Source organism: Beta vulgaris, chromosome 3, assembly GCF_026745355.1.
Source record: "Beta vulgaris subsp. vulgaris cultivar EL10 chromosome 3, EL10.2, whole genome shotgun sequence".
NCBI lineage: Eukaryota > Viridiplantae > Streptophyta > Magnoliopsida > Caryophyllales > Amaranthaceae > Beta > Beta vulgaris.
The window spans coordinates 56,292,234-56,315,050 of record NC_079204.1 but is presented as its reverse complement, the minus strand read 5'-3'; the positions used below and the strand labels follow the sequence as shown (position 1 = coordinate 56,315,050).

General features: G+C 35.4%; 1 protein-coding gene across 1 annotated transcript; it reads right to left on the bottom strand.

Annotated features, from left to right (window-relative positions):
• Window positions 1-4,253: 4,253 nt before the first annotated feature.
• Window positions 4,254-9,070, bottom strand: LOC104889719 (transcription factor bHLH78). Its single transcript, XM_010675016.3, has 8 exons — window positions 7,783-9,070; window positions 6,710-6,934; window positions 6,022-6,087; window positions 5,818-5,886; window positions 5,563-5,634; window positions 5,215-5,454; window positions 4,887-4,968; window positions 4,254-4,774 (listed from the first exon to the last, which is right to left on the bottom strand). Exons 1-8 carry the CDS (start codon window positions 8,551-8,553, stop codon window positions 4,737-4,739), a joined length of 1,563 nt encoding a protein of 520 aa, XP_010673318.1. The 5' UTR covers window positions 8,554-9,070; the 3' UTR covers window positions 4,254-4,736.
• Window positions 9,071-22,817: the final 13,747 nt, after the last annotated feature.

Here is a 22,817-nt window from a genome sequence, read left to right as displayed (position 1 = left end):
ATCTATATATAGTAATAGAAAAGATTTTGAATTTGTGTCAAACTTTCGATATATAAAATCTCAATTTGCCGTCTAATTTGCCTCTTGAAACAATAGATTAAACATAACCGACTCAATATGTCGAAAATCTGTTCCATAATTATCAATTATGTTCGAATAGTACTCCAAGGCAACTTTGATTAACGTTTGATGGAGTTGATGACATTAGAGATTATCACTTTATTATTAGCTTCCACTATCAAGCGTTTCAAGGAAAGGGCTCACCCCGGGCCTTCATGAAGCGTCATTGCTATCACTGAAAGGGTCTAACCACAATTGCTCCCAAATCCCAATAACCTAATGTATCTCGGACAAAACTACATCTACTCATTAGATGGATTACCCACTTCTAATAAATCATAAAGAAATAATGGTTAACGTTGGATTCATTCCAACTTACATTAAATTCTATGATTAGTAATGGATAAACTATCCACTGTGTCAACCAAATTTATCCATATATTCTTCACGTCGGTGGCTCGCTTAAATGCACGCACCATAATGATCTCTAATAACAAAAACTTGGGTTGAGAGTAAATAGATCATTACATGCATATCCAACCATCAAGGGATAAGACTATAAGTTAAATTAACTTAAGCATTGACTTATGGCTTTTTTCACAAAATTAAAAACCTATAAAAGTATTGTAATATATTACCAGCTATCAAATCCTACCTTTATTTCACAATACATGCACCATTTGTCATTTGGGCACTATTCATTAACCAATTTTGACAATCTTTCTCTCACCAATGTGTAAGAAAGAATATAGTCAAGTGGGATATCATTGTCAAATTCGTCGATTCCAAATACCAACTTTTTATATCTTTTACATATACGCAATTAGATATAATAGTGTTGAAAGAGATGTATAGGAGTACATGAAAAAGCAAAATGTATATGCATTGTGAAACGAAAGTAGTATATCGTTAGTATATTCCTGTTAAGTAGTGGTACTCAAGTTTCCAAATGTTAATTTCTTTTATGTGTCTACAATCCTCCTCATCTTCATCTAAAGAAGTTCATTCTTGCCAACAAAATTTGGGGCATTGACAAGCTAAAACTCTTGTTGCCTAATCACACTATTAACTGCATCAAAGACATTCCATCCCGTTTAATCCTCTTTCGGATGAGCCTATCTGGGGTCCTAGCTCTTCAGGCTTATTTACGGTCAAATCTGCGAACTGGCTAGCTCGTAATCTCACTCTATAACTACAAAAATGAATCTGGAAACTTGATATTCCATCGAAACTAAAAAAATTTTATGTGCCAAATTTGTCAAAACAGTATTGGGTTTGAGCCATCCTTGCCAAGCGCGCAGCAACATAATCCCTTTCAACCACTGCTCTTTGTAACACACAGGAAGAATCTTTTAAACCATCTTTTTGACGGGTGCCATCATCTCATTCCCCTTTAGCAGTTTCAAGAACTTCAGGATTGGTTGTCTCACACCTTACACCGTACCACTCTGCTAAATACTTTTTCTAAAATCAAACATGATAGGTCCTCCACTATCAATTTGTTTTCCTTATTTGTAGAATTTGGAAAGAAAGAAATTATATTATCTTTTATAATGCTTCTCTGAATGTTTACAGGATATTGCATAAAGCAAAAATTTTATTTCCATAATGGAGTATGAGAAATGCAGTTGAAATCTGCATCTCCTCCGATTCTCCGTTTTTTCCTTCTTATCTTCCTCCTTCTAGTCTGGTGTATCCTTCCTCCCTCCTCGTTGCTTGGGAGCCACCTCCCACCTCTTTCTTCAAACTCAACTTCGACGGCTCGATTCGTGATATTTCTGCAGCAGCAGGTATTATGTTTTCATTGCCGAGGTCCTCAAAGCTGCAACTTTCAACCTTGGTTCTTCTTTTGTTTTCATCGCGAGGCAACCACACTCCAACAAGGGCTTTACTTAGCTATCCAGAACAATATTCGACACTTATAAATTGAAGGCAATAATCTTATGTTCATCAACTCGGTAAAAGGTATTATCTGGTCTCCTCCTTGGCAGATTGCTCATATCATTCAGGATATACAAGCTCTTCTTTGGAATTTCACTTCGTGGGCTATTCGCCATGTCTACCAGAAATCAAACAAAGCAGCACACTGGATCGCCAACGTTGGTCATTTAGTTGATTCTCAATTTAATATATATAACTAGTTATTAGGCCCGGGTTATGCCCCGGGTAAGAAAAAAATTCATTTATTAATATTGTACTTTGATATGATAACACTAAATACAACTTGGTCTAGTGTGGTTAAAACTTTAGTACATGAACTTGAGGTCACGGGATCAAAACATATAATATTCAATTTCTAATTTCTTTTATTGTACATGGATTACATGAACTAAAACTCCTTAGGGAGAGCACCACGTGGCACCGTTCCTGGTATATGCACACCTTTTAATATATTAGTATAGATTGTACCCACTATTAGGTCACTATGCTCTTTACTCTATTCTTGTAAACAATAAAGTTGGAGTTCCCCTTATGCGGAGAGTCTCATAACCTTCTTTTCTCTTTACCTTTATTAAGGAATCTCAATACTCTGAGAAACAAATTCAATCTATTTTCTTAATCATTAAAACTTTGCATATATATATTATTCATTATTACAAATTTAATTCTAAAAATAAAGAGAAAAGAGGATGAAAAAAATAATAAAAATTGTGCCTTTGATTCCTTGAGCCAAGTCAGAAGTCACCACTGCCAACCTGGCTTTTAGTACTCAATTATCTTTTTTTTTTAAAAGGTAGAAAAAAAAAAACTCTATGCTGTTATATGACTATAAGAAACCAGGGAAAAAAAAGGTTAAAGAAAAAGTTTCTAGTAGTATATTGCTTTCTTCTTGATACTCAAAAGTAAAAATTGAAATATGCAAGAAATAAAAATGGGAGTTGTTTCTTTGGATTCCACCTCAGAAAATCCATATATATGCATCAAAATTGGACTTAGGGTGATTTTTGTCCCCACTTAACAGCTGTTTACCAGTAAAGAATAATGTTTACGTGAATATTAATATTTCTAAGGTCATTTCTTGCAATCTACTACCATCACTCAATATTAGCCCTAGCCAATAAATGAAGAGTTTTGAAATTGCTTATCAATCTGATTATGACATTGCATTAATAAGAAATATCATTATCAATGCAACTATTTAGGTTTTTTGCTGATGTGAAAAGGGTCAAGACTCAAGTGAAATTGAACTAACTCACTACTGCCTTGAGCTTTGCTCATATCTCCATGTTATAATCACATGTATGGTTCATGTATGTGAAAGTCTATATATATTTGATTGTATGAGTTGAAATGTACAACCCCCTAATCGGAGTATTTAGCTCGCTAACTGGAGTTGGGTTGACCTGTATGAAACTCCGGTCAAATTGCGTAATTATTTATCTTAGTGATCCAACAAAAAATTGTACACAAGAAAAAAGTATTTTTTAAAGCTCTTTTTATGTATATAATTATGAGTTATGAATGGTTATTTGATATAATATCATAAGGATAACAAGTTGGATGTTGAGACGTTGAAATAAAAAATGATAATTTAATTTTCAATTCAATTAGAATTCAATTCAAGTTCTATTTTTTTTTATAATATTCGATTCAAGTTCTATTTAATGTGAAAGTCCTTCATTTGTGGTTTGGTGGGTTTCACCGTTTCACAAAAATTTAATTTTTGATATGAAAGTCCTCCACAAAGCATTAATGCCCGATCAAATGCAATTCAAGTTCTAATCAATGATTATGAGTGAAAATCGAAAACACATTTTTTTTGGTATAAATGAGTGATTAAGCGCAGTGATTTAGATGAGATTCGATCCCAAATCTCGAATACCACCCCACAAGACTTTATCACCTAAACTAGATAAAATCCACGAAAAAAAAAAACAAGTGGTATTACATTTAATTTAAGCGATATTTCGATTATCAATGTAGTACTTTGAAAGTCCCTCTTAGTGCTTTGGTGGGTTTTGGTAATTAGGAATATAGGATGGGCAATAAAGTTTTCATTCCTCAAGATAACCTATCTAACCCTCCATTATATTCAAGTAATGGTTGTGAATATATAGAGAAAAATCCTCCAATTTTCGCTCGTCGTTACATTGTTATCTTAGTTTAAACATGAATTAAGAGCACCAAATGGTTGAATAATGATGAAATTTTGATATATTTGCGGTTGTGGCAAACTTTATCAATCAACAAACTACATGAAAATGGCAATATCTTCATTAATGAGGATTACAGCCACAAAAATATAGGATAAGCAATGTATAAGTTCATATTACAAGATAATGTTGGGAATAAATGCTTTTAGTGTCAAAAAGGTTGCAACCTTCTTGTTCTCCAATATCCACTACCTTTTTCCCTACTGCTACATCTCTTACAAGTGATAATACAGAATTTCCCATCTCAAGGATAGCAATTAGTTTCTAAATTATACAAATTTTCGAGATTTTTCATCTAATAATTCTCGAAAAGAAAAAAAAATTGAATCGATCGGGCTTAGAAGCAATCTCCGGAATATGGAGAAAAATATGAGTCATCGAGGATGGATCTCAATCTTCATCGTAGAATCGTGAATCGTCTGTCCAAATGAACAATTTTCGATATGTACATGTTTGGCCTTGTTGAAATGGAAGGCCAAAATGGTAGAATTATAACAAATTCTAGCTGAAATTTATAGAGGGTCATAGCTCAACTTTCATTTGGCCATTTGGGAGTGTACCTATATATCAAATACCATAATTTCGCCGAATTAGAAACAAACCAACAACAAATCTTACATCAAACAGAAATCTTATTTTCGTGACCAATATTTCTTTCAAGTATAATCTCACCTCCAGGTACATTTAGTGGTTGATTTTGCGTGATTCCCATTTGGACAATACTTTGGAGATCATCTTCCCAAAGAGTTGGTAGCTGATAAGCAAGATAAACAAACCAAATACGCCTAGATCAGAAATAATGTAGAGATAATAACATCGTTAACCTAACAAGTAACAACTTCCTTTTCTTTTTTGTATAGAGTCAACGGTAGTGATGTGGACGGGAGTCGGTTCTAGATTTGGATACCGCTCCCACAAAACTTTACCAGCTAAGCTAGCTAGGCATCTACATAAATAACCTAAGAGCGATAATTATTATCATGCTAGATTTGGCATTTACCTGAGTCATGGAGTCGACAAATCCATCGATCGAAGGCAATGGGATGCTCGGGTTTCTCCGCATTCCAGCGCCATTCAAAGAGTTTGCTGAGAAGGGATTCTCGATCCCATTTGGTACACCATTTGGCAAAGTTAGCGACATTTGCTGACTAGATTGGTAACCGTAGGGCAATGCTTGTGCTGAATTTTGATCTATTGGGTACATTGTTTGTGGTAATGATGACCCTCTAGACTGAAACATCTACAATGAACAAAATTGAAAAAAAGATCAAAAATTTTGCAACAAAAGAAAAGGGAGAAATTTCGAAGATTTAAGTGATCAAGTATCGAATTAGCGGAACAAACTTACTTCCTTGGAGAGAAGAGCTTCCATGTTAAACTCCATTCTAGGATTCACAGTAGCTAGTTTCATGGAAAGGAACTGCAAAATTAATCATTAATTAAATTAATTTCACATTAAAGCCATAATTATTGAGCTACAATTAATTAAGTACATCTATTATTAACTACTACTCTACCTAATTAAATTAATTGAGCTTCTTTTTCCTTCAAAAAAGAACATTATTGAAATTGGTAGTATTAGAAAACTAAACTTGTAATATACCTCAACTTGGCGTTGCAATGATTGCACATAGTTTATGATTTCATCAAGTACAGTTGCTTTTCCTGTAACCTAAGACCCAAAAGCAGAAAATTTGCATTTAATTTCAAGATCATACCTAAAGATCTACCAAACTTTTGTTCAATTACATAATTTTGACCTAATCAATAGGGGAAAAAAAAATCTAGATTTTTAGAAAAAAAGTACCTTGTTGCAACCAGGAACAAGATCTTGAAGAAACTTCATCCTCTCACTTATTTTCTCTCTTCTGACCTATACCATCCACAAACAAAACAAACAATAAGACAACCATATCAAGAACAACATTATTGGCAAAATGCACTAAAATTATCAACTACGACCGCAGGTCTTCTCATAATAATCCCAACTAGATCGTCGTGAGAAGGTGACACCCGTAGTCGGAATAATTCTACATATATTGGGTTATACATATAAATTTCCCTTTTTTTTCCAAGATCTCGATATGGGCAAATTAATATTCATAAAAACAATTAATATTCATAGGTCTTCTCATAATAATTCCAACTGGATCGTCGTAAGAAGGTGGCACCCGTTTCTATTTATTGTTTTCCATCAAGATCTCATTATGGCTAATTAACTATGTTACACAGACACGGATTGAGTGTCTACTCGGATACGGGTGTCCAAGTATCTGACTCGGCTACTTTGTAGAAAAAAGTCAAGTTTTTAGTTTAAAATGAAGTATCCAAGTAAAGTGTCGTGTCGGACACGACACGACACCCCGTTTTTAAGGTAAATGAAGGTATCGGAGTAACACTGCATATTAATATTCATAAAAACAAAATCAATTAGTAAAAAAAAAACTTATGAAGTACTATAAACATATAAAATGAGAGGGGTAAAAAATTCTTACTCTTTCAGCAAGACTATGACTATCAGTAGCTTGGCCTCTTCTAGCTCTGACATGAATGTAGTCCTTTGGTGGCTCTGCTTTTGAAGCTTCCTTAGTAGTATTATTGTTGCTATTGCTCTGTTTCTCTTTGTTATTATTAGACTCCCCTGCATTTTCTTTTTTACTAGCTTCTTTTTCATCTAGCTTGCTTCTTTTGGCATTTAATTCCTCATTTTCTACCTCAACCTGGAAAAAAAAAATGTTTTTTAGACATAAATAAGTAAACATCATATTTTTATCTCATTTTCCCAAATTGGGTTTTTTTTACCCTATTTATTTATTTACACCCAAAACTAATAAAATTATACTACACTTTTCGTATAAATCGCAACACTTTGACTTTTACATTATTCATAACTAACCATAATATGAAAGATTATTGGATTTATTGTAATGTATATTTACAAATCCACAAATATTTTTTATAATTTTTACTAATCGATAATTAAATATATTAATGATCAAATAAGACGCTCTCAAAATTAAAAGTCAAATTATTACAACTAATATAAAGGAAATATGTTGTAGTTTTTTTTTATTATTTAAGACCATAACATGGTGTGATTAAGGTTAAAGTCAATTAATTAAAATACTCTTGTTATAATTAACAAAGAGGGTAGATTTGAGATATCTACATTTACTACATAATTTTTTTTTTTTCTAAAAAAACTGTGATCTATCTATCTCCACCACATTATCCATATAGTATGGACCAATTATGAGACAACAACATGTCAATAACATGTACACATGTTAACAGGACAGTAAATATTAAATGTAAGATACTGTAATTAACTCTAAGCAGTAAATTAATTCTACCAAATCATGCTATATACTACCTCCACCTCCATTTCATATTATTCGCAATGATTTGACATAAATAAAGTAAGAGTAAAAGATGTCTAATCGTTGCAAAATTCGCAACGATTTCACATAAAGTAAGAGTAAAAGATGTCTAATCGCTGCAAATAATATTAAACGGAGATAGTATATATTACATACTCTAAAAAAGTTGGGTGAATTTTTTTTTTTACCTTCTCATCTTTAGGTAGGAAAGAAGAGGGAGTTTCCTTGACTTTGGGCTTAGAAACTGACTTCCTTTTCCTTGAATTTGCATCATTTTGAGGTTTAACACCAATTTCAACACCTGGGTTTTGCTCAGAAACTGAAGAACCTTCTCTTGAATCACCCAATTCACCAATTTCACCCAATTTCTTATCAGAATTAACCCTAGATAATTTCCCAGATTCCAAATTTGAAATTGATCTAATATTATTATTATTAGTAGTAGTATTAATACTACAATTAACACCCCCAAATTCAGAAAAATTACTCCCATTATTATTATTAGTATTATTATTACCAAAAGATGAGAACTTTGCAGCTCTTTCAACAAATCCAGGGTCAGCATTGAAAGATCCCAAATTTTGTTGAATTGGGTAATTCCCAGAATTATTTCCCAACATCATTAAAGAAGAAAGATTGAATTTTGAAGGTGGAGAATTTAAGGGTGTATTATAACAAGAATTATTAGTACTATTAATGCAAGATTGAGGTGAAACTTCATCTGAATCACAGATACTTCCTAGCCGTCCGATCAATTCTCTGATCATCATACCATCTCCTCCACCGTTGGATGCAATTGCTGTTGTTGTAGTTGTTGTTGGAGATGATACAATGGAACTAAGAGCAGACTCAAAAGGGTCATTTTGGTCAATTGAGTTGTCCCAATTTGGGTGAAAATAACAATTTGAAAATTGGTCTGATGAAATTTCCATCAACCCATATTTTAGCTCTTTTTCCATTTTTGTAAGGAAAAAAAAAGTTGGGTTTTTTTTCTTTCTTTTTTGTGAATTTTTGAGGGTTAAATGAAGGAAATATGAGCTTAAAAAAAGATGGGTTCTTTTTTTTCTTCCTTTTTTTAGATTTTGAGGGTTAAATGAGGGAATTTTGAGCTTAATTTCTTCCTTTTTTGTGATTTTGAGGGTTAAATGAGGGAAATTTGAGCTTAAAAAAAGATGGGTTCTTTTTTTTCTTCCTTTTTTGTGGATTTTGAGGGTTAAATGAGGAATTTTGAGCTAAAAAAAAGATGGGTTCTTTGATTGAGAATGAAGTGATGAAGAAGAGAGGAAAAAAAGGGGGAGAATTTAAGAAGATTTGAGATTTTTGAGGTGATTGGAGGAAAAATGGGAGAGATGAGAGTGTGCTTTGTAGTTCACTCAATTGATAAAGAGATGGGTTAGATAGAAAGTGATGGAAGGAAAAGAGGAGAGAGAGAGAGAGAAAGAGAAAGGTGGAAATGAGGAAAGTGGAATGGAAGCAAAGAGAGTTGGAAGAAATACTCTGCATTTTCTGCTGGTTATGACCTTTTTTTTCCTTTTTTTTTTTATTTTCATTATAAAAATAAATTAAAGGTTTTACTTTTTTTTATTTTATGTGGAAGTATAAACATTAATATATAGAAGTATTGTTTTCCTTTTTTTTCTTTCATAGGTGTTCTTTTTGTTGTGGTGATGTGGAATCTACATTTTCTTTTTATGGCAAGGGTTATGAGCAATAATAATGTTAGATTAAAATTGCATTGAGAGCCGGTAGGGTTTGAACGTGTGACCTTAATGAGTCGATGGTTGTTTCATTGAACGTGAAAAGTTGTAGTTCCTTTGAAAATTCATATAACATTGTGTATTATAAGATGTAACAATTAATGACATTTTCATACAATTTTTATTCGATCGAATCCTTGTTTATGGACTCATATGTATGATCATGTTGATATTATTCATTGTTCACTATATCCGTAATGACTTAGTGTATATATGAAGAATGTGCTTAATCATATAGAGGCAATGTAATTACTCTAGTCATTTTCCCATCTATGAATTAATTGTTGATGTACTTCTATCAAGTATTTAGGCTTGGAAGAAACATAACTTTAACAATTTTGGTAACTAGTGTATAAGTCTTAATTCAAGTAATAAATCAAAGCATTCTTGTTGATATACTCTTAACGTTTAGTAAAGATCTTCCAATGTACTGTAGCAATGAATAACGAGGTAAGGAGAAGAGAGTGTGAAGTGTGTTAAACATATCTCTCTATGATTCCTATATATGATATTCCGGACTCTTTTGCACTTAATCACACATTTTAAACCATTTAAAGCAAGAATGTCAGCGGATCATTAGTAATTAAACCTATTTGGTTGTCATGGACGTTAATTTGTATCACTTAAGAAGGTTATTGTTATTAATCCTTCCTATTAAAGTAAATCTTACCCCTTTCTCATTTAATTAGTTTTATACATTGTAAAAAAAAAATGAGTTTCAAATCTAGATCATGAACTAGTTAACTTATGAATCATGGCAAATGTATCATTAACACGAGTCAACTATCTAATAAACAACAACAAATAAAATTGCATAGAATTATACATTCTCATAGTGTACGAGACAAATATATATATCTTTATTAGGGACGTATTATATGGTTATAGTTCCATAGACGAATGTATTCATTAACTTTGAGTATAACTCTTTCATGATACGTAAAATAAAATTACTATAAACTAAGATATTGTTAAATTAGTCTCGATGTGTGATATTCCACATATCACTCTGCATAATTTTAACAAATAAATAATTAAATATTATTAATCACTCAAAAAATGAGTATTAACAAGCATAAAAATCGAATGGTTGCAATTATTATGAAACTACGAAACTATGAGCCTTTTTCGTTACAGTTGAAAATCGATCTATGATTGTAGAAACTTATACCTACTCAAAAAATAAAATAAAATATATATTGCCAAGTGGTACTACATAGTAGAAGTACTTCTGTAATTCTCCATACGACTTCTAAAACATTGAACACAAAAGAAACAATTTTCTACAAGATCTAGGACCACATACTTCAAGAAAACCAAACTCCCACATATAAATAAAAGGAATTATGTTGGGTTTTTCCCCCCCTTTCTAAATTTGTGTTGGAAGGTTAAAATTAATAAATAGATGCAAATATCTTCATTACGTTGGGCTAAAACGCCGTAATAGACGGTGGGGCAAATGCCGGGCCTTCAACGTCAAACCAGCTCATATCTTCTTACATTTTTTTTTTCCTACTAAGAGGAGTTTTCCATCGCCTTCGACGAGTGGATTAATCGACCGCGAAAGTTTGCATGGGTACCTTAAACAGCATCTCTTCCAGCTGAGATTATGTCACCACGAGGAGTTTCCCACCGCCTTCGGCAAGTGGACTAATCTCTCGCGGCAGTTTGTATGGGTACCTCAAACCGCAGCATCCCTCTCAGTTGGGATTTTTTCTATACCCAAAACTCGAACTCGAGACCTTGATTAAGGAGCGAAAGACCCTTAACCACTCAAGCCATACCCAGTTGGTTATATCTTCTTACATTTACATTGTTCTTTTACTCTTTTACTGCCTTATTAAGCAGTAAATTTTACAAAAGTCAATGTCATAAACTCAAAATGCCATTTTTTTATTTTGTCATTATACCATATGATCACCTTTTTTGGGCTTCCCTTTTAACTTAAGTAATGGGGTAGTTTTGAGGGGGTAAAAACAAGAAAAAGGACTTGCCAAAAGAATGAAGCAACCTAAGTCAGTATCATCATTCATCATAGATTTCTTTTCATGCACTCTAGAATATATTTGTAATGTTCTTTTGGAATTTCTTGAGTTATCATTATGCATATTAAAGCCCACTAATCTGTTGCATTCACCTTAAGTAACTAATTTAAGTAGTCCAATTTATTTATTTTTCATGTAGGTATATGGCTTTTTTTGATACTAGAGTCGTGCATATTTATCAATTGAAAGTCATACGGTATCTACGATAAAAAAAACAATGTCTAACAAATGCATATCAGGATCGAAAGCTCGATTTTTTAATTACATTTGTTGTAGATCATTTGTTGTAGATAAAATATAATCCTTCTATATATCCTCTCTATATATTAATATCACTGCTTCATGATATAATATTTTCAAAAGGGTCAGGATCTATCGATTTTTTATAGTTTTCAAGTTGAAGGGACTAAGAGGCTAATTTAATTAGTTTTGAAGGTCTAACTAATAACTAATTCAAAAATATATGATTACAAAATACCAACTTTAAGTCTAAAGATTAGAGCTAGCAAAAATGATCCGAATTGACAAGACGACACGAATCTAACACAATATAAGCAAGTTATTGTTGAGCCTTTCTGACCCATTCATATGAGTGGCTCAACAGGCTGTTAAAATTGAGGCAGTAATAAATAAATCGAGTTAGTGTTGAAATTTTGAACACGAACCCCACATGACTTTATCAGTTCAACTTAATTATATAAAAGATATTAACCTTCTAGCATAATATAAACGTACGAGTTAACATAATAGCAACTGATTGTTCAAATTTATAATATACTAGCAAGTTTGAGGGTAAGCCATACATTAATTATTACAATGGTATAACAAATGGGGCATAGCAACTAAATTATTCTTAAAATAATTTTCAAACATAACCTAATAGGTTAAAATTTAAATGACCACCACATCTAACCATTTAAATAAATTAATCGAGTTTCACTTACGGATTTCACACTTTTAACTATTGATCGGGTTAGTATTATAGAATTTCGACACGTTGAATTATTAACATGAACATAAATATTACACGATCGACACGATCTATTTGACAACTCTAATAGAGATAATCACCCCAAAACAAGAGGAGAAATTTCTTGGCTTTAGTAGTACTTGCATATTAGCTAAAACACATTATTTTATTGGGCCACATGAAAAATATATATATAGAAGGAAGATGAGGAATGTTTGAGGGAAAGAAGTAGGAAGCTAAAGTTGAGGCAAGGGTGAACTTGGCCTTAACTGGCGCAGTGCAGGACACTGGCTGCCTTAGCTTTGTCATGGCGTACGAAACTTCATTTTATTTGTAAGTTATAATAATATTCATAATAAGTACTAGCATTTAATGTTAAGTTTATTTGTAATATAAGTTATATGTATATTTGACTATTTGCTTTGTTTAATTTATAAAATAAGGGACAAAAGAGCAGAAAAAGAGGGTCATAGATAGCGTGGTTTCAATTAATTTTTCATAAAATATTTACTATTGTTCTTCTCTCCCTTTTCTTGTTTGATTAGTCATCTAGCTTGTTTTGGCCATCATTTACTTTGCTATTATCTATACTAATATATTAAAAAACATTTCCTAAACAAAGAATGGTGTCATGTGGCGCTTTTTCTAAAGTCATTTTATTCCATGTAATGGACATACAACAAAAAAAATAAATAGAAATTACATAGTTTTAACCACTAAATCAAGTAATATTATTTAGTATTATTATTTCACAGTATAACAATAATAATAAATGAAATTTTTCCTTACCCGAGATATAGTCCAGACTTAATAACTAGTAATATTATTATATTGTATTGTGTAATGTAAACTAGTAGGAAATCAATATGCTAAACAAGTTGTGAATCATAGGATGTGTACAATCATGGAAGAAGTATATATTATTGATATTTAAAAAAGTGCAACTAGATGTCCTTTACAATAACCTATATCTGAAATTATTTAGGGTTAAGAATATAGCATATTCAATTTGTAATCATATACACCAACCTCCATAAATAATAACATAATGTTAATATAGATGTATGTTGTACTTGCATCGTTCTTTTCAAGAACTTTTGTAATAGTATGCTAATGCTAATAACTGGACCCAAATTATATACTTCTGTCTCAATTATGGACGTTCCGTCATTTTTAGGAAAAATTGATAGGAACAGTCTCAATTATGGACGTTCCGTCATTTTTAGTCTCAACTAAATATTATTTCTGAACGGTCTCAACTATATATCATATTTGCCGAAATTGGTCCCAATAAGTTAATGACATGCTATAACAGGTAAAACGAGTATCATTTAATTTTCTTGGTTAAAAGATCCAAATGTTGTTGGATTTTCGAGATGAGAGTAGAAATTTCCAAATATGGGCAGCAGAAGATCCCAATGCCTTGAATGTTGTTCGCAGTGCCAAATTGAAAACTTGATGCAATACATCCTAACACTTTACAAGTGTCGCAAATTAGATCCTACACCGAGGTGTAGGATGAGACTCCTACACCTTGCCCACTTGGCTGGCTTTTGACAGTATTTTTGAACGTGGGTCAGCTCTTTCTCTCTCATCACTCACTCATTCACTCTCTTTCTCTCTCATTTATTTGCTAAAATAATTTTTCTAATGTACGAATGCATATGGTTTGGTGTACAAAAATAATGACCATCAGTGTACATTGTGATTTATTGAATTTCGGTATGGGACTGTAATTGTACATATCGAATTTCATTAGTGAACAAACATCAAGACACCAGTGTACAAAGATTGGAAATTACTCACTTGACATTAGCTTCACGAATTGGGTTACTTTTAGCCGGGGGAATATCAAAGTGTTAACTAGAGCGGAATATCGTGCAACGATGGGGGAGGAGAGCGAAACTCGGTGGGTTAACTAGAGTTAATTAGGATTAATTAGAGTTAATTTGGGTTAATATGAATGATTTGAACGGAAACCTAACGAAGTTGACGGAAATTTAACGGCATGGGAATTTCAAGAATTTTTACCAAACCTCGAGGGTACCTGGTGAATTTTGAAAAACGCGAAGGTACCCGGTGAGAATATTAAGAAACCTCAGGGTTACCTGGTTAAAAAATCGTAATGTTTATATGGTTTTTTTAGAATTAATCTTACGCACTTTAGTCTTCATGGAATCTAGTAAGTAGTAAGTGACATCTGTGATCAATTGATGATCTTCTACAATTTGCACTTCTGCAGGACTATATATGGTCGAATTTCAATATACTTTGGTTGATTCTTGTAGGGAGATTAAATGGGAAATTAAGGTCAAATAATGACAAAATGAGGTCACACATATAAGTAGTAATATGCGAATAATATCATATCATAACGACATTTTGTAGCTCTCGGCAAAGTGACAAATATTTTGGGGATTTTTCGAAATAATTAGAGGAATTTGGAGAAGTTTATAAAATATTGTGATTCTAAAAGTTGTTCAAATATTGTTATGATATCATATTATTTGCTAATCACAGTTATAAATTGAAAATTTGTGTGACCCTGACTTGAAAATCCTATTCAAGTCAACTAATTTTGTTAAAAGTTTGATATGATGATCTTGGTGACTTAATCTATGGCCTTAATTCAAATACTTATTATTAAATTAATGTATAGTATTCTAATGTGATCACCCTAACCCACAACTCACAAGGTACACCATGATCATGTACAAATTTGTATTACTAAATTCTTGAACAACTTTACAAAATTTTAGTGGCTAAAATATTTGATATTGGCTCGAAATCCTTTATTTCGTGTGACCTAACATGTTAAAATGATGATGCAATATTATTATGAGTAACCATGTATAGACATTATCGTTCTTGTTTGTCAATAGTCTCACGAATCATGAATTTGAAAGCTAGATACTTCCTTTATTTTTTTTATCGTTCTTATTTAGAATCTTAACACTATATATACTTAGAGAAAATCTTCTCGAATTTTTTCAATTTATAAGAAGAAATATAGCCACGTGGGGTCTTGTTTGATTCGTCTCAATGAGTACATTATTAATATCCAATCGTTATAGTTTTTACTAATATATAATAAAAATATTTAAGTTCAAAGATTTATATTGGGAAATGTGCATAGGAACGTGAGAAAGATAAAAAAACAGAGGAAGTATTACGCAATCTTGGTCCTAATGGCGCGAACTATTCTGAAAAATGGCCCATCTGCTTTGCCACTATCTTGTGGTGGAATTGAAGGTGGCAAAATGCTCATTCTTCTGATAGAATTGATGACATTTCTCTAAGCATTGGTGATTTCATCGAGCCGAAGTAGAGGATATGTGGAGGGCCTTCTACGAAGAGGAAAATCTTTTAATGTCAAACGTAAGGAATGCTAGGCAAAGGCGTGAAATATTTGTGTGATGGATAGCTCCATCTTATGGTTGGCAGGTTGGGTAACTCTTAACACAAATGGTTTAGCCAAAGGAGCTCCGGGTTTAGTTGGGGAGGAGGAGTCCTAAGAGATAGTCGAGGCAGGTTTATCAAAGCCTTTGTAGCTAACTTTGGCATATGCACGCCTACAAAGCAAAGATATTGGCGGCAAAGATGGGCTTGGAGATGGTTGTGTCAATGGGAATTCAAAAGCTAGTCCTCCAAATGGATGATCAAGCTTGTCTTGTAGGGATCGTGTCTGCGTTGAGGACGTGTTGAGTAAGCAAATTATGCTACAAAGGTTGAAGAAGAAGAGGATCGACTCTTCTAAAGTTATGGGTCGTGAAAGTCATAGTCGAGGTCGTGTTCGTGGTCGAGTCCAAGTCGAAGTTTGTAGTCGTGTGGTCGTGTTCAGCGTGTTTGTGGCAGTAGTTGAATTCCATGGCAATATGGATAATGAGTCTCGTTTTGTTTTTCTTTTGGATTAAAAAGTCTCATGAATCATGATTCAAACATGCATTAAGGGCCTGTTCTCTTCGGCATAAAACAACTGGACTGGACTGAACTGAACTGATCTGAACTGAACTGAACTGAACTGAACTGATCTGAACTGAACTGAATTGAACTGAACTGAATAGTGATATGTGAGAGTAAAAGTATTGTCAAGAGCTGAACTGAACTGATCTGATCTGATCTGATCTGAACTGAACTGAACTGAATTGAACTGAACTGAACTGAACTGAACTGAAAATAAGCTGGGGAGAACAGGCCCTAACAATAGCCACCTTATAAACTTAGCATATATAATATAAGTTATCAATAGTCTTGTAACTTGATAAATTTGATAGAAGTGAAAATAGACATGGACAACCCAATAAGTATGAAGAGAGTTCGATCCACATACAAACTCAAAGGAAGTTTCATACTAAAACCAATTGACATAGTAGGAGCGGCTCCTTTAACTTAGTTATATTGTAGAACATTCTCTTCTCTTTCTCTAATATACAACAACTCACATGCACGCAACATATATAGGATTCATCATAACTTCATATATGCATTATTAGTAACCTAGTTTATGCGTATGAAAAAAACAATGTTAGAGAGAGAGAGAGAAAGAGTGAGAGAGAGAGAGAGAAAGAATGATCTTCATGGTTGGAAGACGGTGAGTCGCAAGAAGAGGAAAACAACCCCCATAGCCTCAAAAACCATTTTCATCTCAAACCTTCCCCTCAAATTCACCATAAACGACCTTGAATCCTTATTTAAACCGTTCGGGAAAATTCTAAACATATTCATTACCCAGAATATAAAGCCAAACTGGAAACACAAATTTGCCTTCATCCAATATGCAAACCAGACCTCACTACTTAGCGCAATTCAGCGGATGAATGGACGAAAAATTGGAGGTTCAACCATCTTCACTCAGCCGGCCAAATACGATAGAACCAGCACTGCATCTTCGACCTCAAGACCCTATAACCTCCACCATCAGCCTACTACCAACAAGCCTATCCCTAACCACATCCCAGCAAAAAGAGACCATAGATCCTACAGGGAAGCAGCCCAACCCCATCATACCTCAAAAACGCCTGCCATCACAAATGTACCCCCCCACCCAAACCCTGAAATTAGGGAACCCCTGAACATCAACAATCCGCCATTACCAAAATCCCCGACACCGATGGGAGAGAAACCCCATGCCTCTCTAGAAGACCTGAATGATAACAACCTCTATGAAAAACAATATCTTTTTAACCCCACTAGCAAACGTCGCATGAGTTCAAGAACCCTGGGGCAAGATACGGAGGATGTTAGAGATAACTTAATTGCAACAGACCCCGATGATGATTGCTTCGCAGTTCTCAAAGGTGCATCGAACCCGGAAATTAGTGAAATCCTCAATAGGAGTGCCATTGCAGTAGCACTGTCATCATCCCCATCACACTCCATACTTGAGAGCATCTTTGCAGCAGGAGTCAACTGCCTTACTATCCACCCCATGGGAGGTATGTTGCATTTGATTACTTTCTCATCTATTGAAGATAAAATTGCTATGATGGAAAGTGATTGGCTAGGGAACTGGTTTCATGTTCTTAAGGATGTCAACGAATCTTCTTCATCATTATGGCGCGAAACTTGGATTAAAGTAATTGGTGTTCCATTGTCGGCCTGGAGTTACGAGAATTTTTACAATATTGGATCTATTTATGGGAGAGTGCTCTCAGTTGTACAATCCCAGTATGACCATGCAAGCATCCTAGTATACACCGATTGCCTGTTCCAGATAAATGCGAAACTTGCCCTAGAAGTTAATGGCAAAAAGCACAAAGTCTACACCTTCGAAACTTGCCCCTTCAGTGCATCTAAGCCTAATACCTGCAAAACAAAACCTCCAGATAATGAGGATGCTATCCTTATCACGCCGGAATCTTCATCTTCCAAATCCAGTAAAAAACTTTCAAAAACTCCAAGTTTGCACCCAACCCAAGAAAATGGCGGCTCCCCATTGACTCCTGTCCAATCAAACATTAATGTAGTTGCCAGCCCCAAAAGCTCAAACACTAAATGTGCTGGAGTCTCCCCATCTTCCAAAATTATTGGAAACTGCCAGAACCAATCAAATCCCATAAATACGATGGCCCCACCCATCCAGCAAACCATCCCATTCACCCATAAAAATTCCCCTCCAATAATTACCTTATCATCCACATCACCAAAAAAACAAGGCCCCCCACAATCAGCGCCAAAAGTGCAGCCCACTAATTCCCAAAACCAAGCCCATTACTCCCCATCTCCCCATCCAATTTCCACATCAAATAGTTTCAGTCTCCTGCGAAGGCCCAAACCAAAAACCTCATCATCCTCTTCTTCTGGACCTTTGTTTCCTCCAGGCTTCGAACATAACGTACCTCCAAATGTCAAATCTGCCATTGAGCTAGAAAGGGCTAAAAGAAAAAAATACAAAAAATCCAAGCCCCCTAAAAGAATCAGAAACCAAAATGCTACTGCTCAAATAAACTCCCCCCCTCCAACAATCCCTTCCTCAAACCAGCCTATTTCTATCACTCCCGAAGATACCATGAAACTTGCCGAAGAACTGGGCATAACCTTCAATGGTCAACCATCCGAGCTACATAATAGAATCATCACCATTCTCAAGAGGCAAAAATCTGCCTGGCTTGAGGATCAGCAGGGGTTGATATGAACACCGCACCTCATCCTTCATCATCATTCAATATGATACCAATGATAGTTATATCATGGAACACTAGAGGCCTCAGTGCCCGAGTTAAGAGAAGCTCAATCCGAAAGCTTATTTCGAAACATCAACCCCATCTTGTCTTTCTTCAGGAGACAAAAATCGAATGCATCACCAACAACACCCTGAAATCGATTTGGAGCGAGGGTGATATCCAGTGGACCTTTAGCCCATCAATCGGAAACTCAGGAGGTCTCCTATCAATCTGGAAATCGAGTTTTTTTACGATGGAGGCAAGCAATGTATCAAGATACTGGATCGGTTTGACTGGATCCATCCCACCACAAAATATGATGTGCACATTCATAAACCTTTACAATCCATGTACTGTAGAAGGAAGGTCATTGGTTTGGACTGAGATCACTGACTTTTGTAGTTCAAATATGCACCCTTGTTTCATCATAGGTGATTATAACGAAATACTTGAACCAAATGACAGAGGCAGTCAACTCATCTCCCATCATGGCACAAATGAGTTCCAAAATTTCATTCACAATCTGGGACTCGTGGAAATCTCTGCAGCAAATGGAATATACACGTGGTTCCGTGGCCAATCCAAAAGTAAATTGGATCGGTTGTTTGTTCAACCTGAATGGTTAACTTCCTTCCCCTCCCTAAAACTCTCACTATTAAAACGATCCATCTCCGATCACTGTCCCCTGCTAGCCTGCTCCACCGCCCAAAATTGGGGCCCTAAACCTTTTCGTTTCCTCAATTGTTGGCTCTCTCACTCCCGATGCATGAAGATCATTTGTGAGGTTTGGGAAAAGAATCAGAATCTCTCAGTCCCAGAAAAATTGAAGGTTCTCAAAGAGGACCTTAAACAATGGAATCACAGTGAGTTTGGTGTCATTGATGAAAACATCAAGAAATGTGAAGATAAAATTCATTTTTTTGACAATATTGCAAACTTTAGATTATTATGTACTAACGAATTGCAGGAAAGGGATGCTGCTCAAGTGGACTTATGGAACTGGCTAAAGTGTCGTGAATCCTATTGGGCTCAACAATCTAGGGCCAAGTGGATTAAGGAGGGAGATCGCAACACGAGGTATTTCCACACCTTGGCAACCATTAGACAGCGAAAAAATCATTTCGAGAGCATTGAGATTGATGGTGAATTGATTGTGGAACCTGGGAAAATAAAGGAAGAGGCAGCCGCATATTTTCAGAAGGTTTTCCATGAAGAGTACCCCAGCAGGCCCACTTTTAATGGGCTGAACTTCAAAAAACTCACTGCCGCAGATGGTTCATACCTGACTGCACCTTTCTCACCAGAGGAAATTGATGCGGCTGTCAACTCGTGCGACTCTCAAAAAGCACCGGGCCCGGACGGGTTCAATTTTAAGTTTATCAAAAGCTCCTGGGATATTATTAAGCACGACATCTACAAAATAGTAGAGGATTTTTGGGCAACATCAAATCTTCCTCACGGTTGCAACAGTGCGTTTATTGCGCTCATTCCCAAAAAACAGCAACCAAAAGATTTTAAAGACTTTCGCCCTATTAGCATGGTTGGAAGTTTGTATAAAATTGTGGCGAAACTTTTGGCAAGGAGGTTGCAAACAGTTATGGATCATATCACTGGGCCGTATCAGTCTTCTTTTATCAAAGGAAGACAAATCCTTGATGGCGTGCTTATTGCTAGTGAGTTGATTGAATCTTGCAAAAAATCGAAGAAAGAGGTGGTGGTGCTAAAGCTGGACTTTCACAAAGCGTTCGATTGTATCTCGTGGGGCTACTTGGAGTGGGTCTTATGCCAAATGAACTTCCCACCAGTATGGCGCTCATGGATCAGAACATGTGTCACAAGTGCAACGGCATCGGTGCTCATCAATGGATCTCCTTCCCCACTCTTCAAGCTTCAAAGGGGACTTCGTCAGGGAGACCCCCTCTCCCCTTTCCTCTTTAACCTAGCAGTGGAACCGCTTAACCTTCTAATCCAAAAGGCTATCTCCAAGCATCTATGGGAAGGGGTTGAAATAGCAAGAGGAGGCTCAAAAATCTCACATCTCCAGTATGCAGATGATACCATCATTTTCTGCCCAAATAATATTGACTCACTTATGAATATCAAGAAGACTTTGATAGTCTTCCAACTTGCCTCGGGGTTACAAGTTAACTTCCACAAAAGCAACATTTTGGGCATAAACCTTCACCACTCTTGGCTGCAATTTGCCGCGGCCTCCTTGCAATGTAAAAAAGCAGAATTCCCATTCACTTACCTTGGTTTCCCTATTGGTGGGAAGTCCTCCTCCTTGAGCACTTGGAACACTGTTTTGGATCGAATGGAAAAAAAGCTCGCAAGCTGGAAAGGAAAAATGTTGTCTTTGGGGGGCCGAATAACTCTAATAAAGGCCTCACTATCCAGTCTTCCATTATACTATATGTCACTATTTCCAATCCCCAAAGGTGTTATTGACAAAATTGTGAAGATCCAACGAAGATTTTTTTGGTGTGGGGAAACCGGATGCAAACCAATGTCACTGGTATCCTGGGATTTGATAGAGTTGCCTAAGAAATTTGGAGGCCTGGGTGTGGGAAATCTTATAAACCGTAATCTTGCACTCCTTTTCAAATGGTGGTGGCGATTTTTTAGTGATCATTCCGCTCTATGGCGCAAAATTATATGCGAAAAATACGGGTATTCCTCTCTCACAACAATATTGGATCTCACATCTCCCACGAGTGGTGGGCCTTGGAGAAGCATCTGCTCAGCAATTAATAATCACCCCTCTGCAAAACAGTTAGCGAAATGTAATTTGAGGAAATGGATTGGGTGCGGTTCTTCCACCTTCTTCTGGGTGGATATTTGGATTGGGTCTTCCCCTCTTCAGGCCCAATTCCCTCGATTATTCCGGATTAGCAGTAGCCCAACTGCTACTATCTCCTCAATGGGCTTTTGGGATGGATGTATATGGCGCTGGAGTCTGGAATGGTCTCGTGGGCTGAGACCCCGAGACTCGTGCGAGTTGAGCCAGCTTCTCCTTCTTCTTGATACGGTCACTTTGGATCCAAATAGCAGGGATAAATTCATATGGCTTCCGGATAAATCAGGTATTTTCTCTGTAAAATCCTTCACTAGAGAACTGGATAAATTCTCCCCATTAGCTTCAAATGACAGTCTGAAAAATATATGGAGTGGTTTAGTCCCTCATAGAATTGAAATCTTTGTCTGGTTCGCTTTATTGGGAAAATTGAACACTCGCGAAAAATTATCGAGATTGGGGATCATCTCAGTAAATGATGCAAGCTGCGTTTTCTGCAACATTCACATAGAATCGGGCGATCATTTATTCATACACTGTGATTTTGCTCGAGAATTGTGGTATTGGTGGCTCGGGCTCTGGAATTTAAACTGGGTCCTTCCTTCCTCCTTGAAAGACCTCTTCCTACAATGGAAATACGGAACTGCTGATGGTTTCTTCAGAAAGGTGTGGAAAGCAGTTTTCTTCATCATACTTTGGACACTGTGGAAAGACCGAAACTCCAGAATTTTCAGGAACTTATCCAGTTCCCCCAAACAGTTGCAAGATTTGGTACTACTTCGCCTACACTGGTGGATAAAAGGTTGGCAAGAACCTTTCCCATACTCTTCCAATGATGTACTGCAAAATCCCTTATGTCTCAAAGGTGGATCCGGTTCAAGGAAAATCCCAAAGCTTCATAGTCCCGGAGATCGTCCATTATGGAGTCCACCCCCTCAAACCGTATTGAAGTGGAACATTGATGCATCTTTTGACCCTATCTGTAACCTCAGTGC

Coding starts and splice junctions, on each gene's coding strand:
- LOC104889719 (XM_010675016.3), bottom strand. CDS start 8,553: ATGGAAAAAGAGCTAAAATATGGGTTGATGGAAATTTCATCAGACCAA. Junction 4,969..5,214: donor TTGTCGACTCCATGACTCAG/GTAAATGCCAAA, acceptor CTTGCTTATCAG/CTACCAACTCTTTGGGAAGA. Junction 4,775..4,886: donor ACCACTAAATGTACCTGGAG/GTGAGATTATAC, acceptor TTTGATATATAG/GTACACTCCCAAATGGCCAA.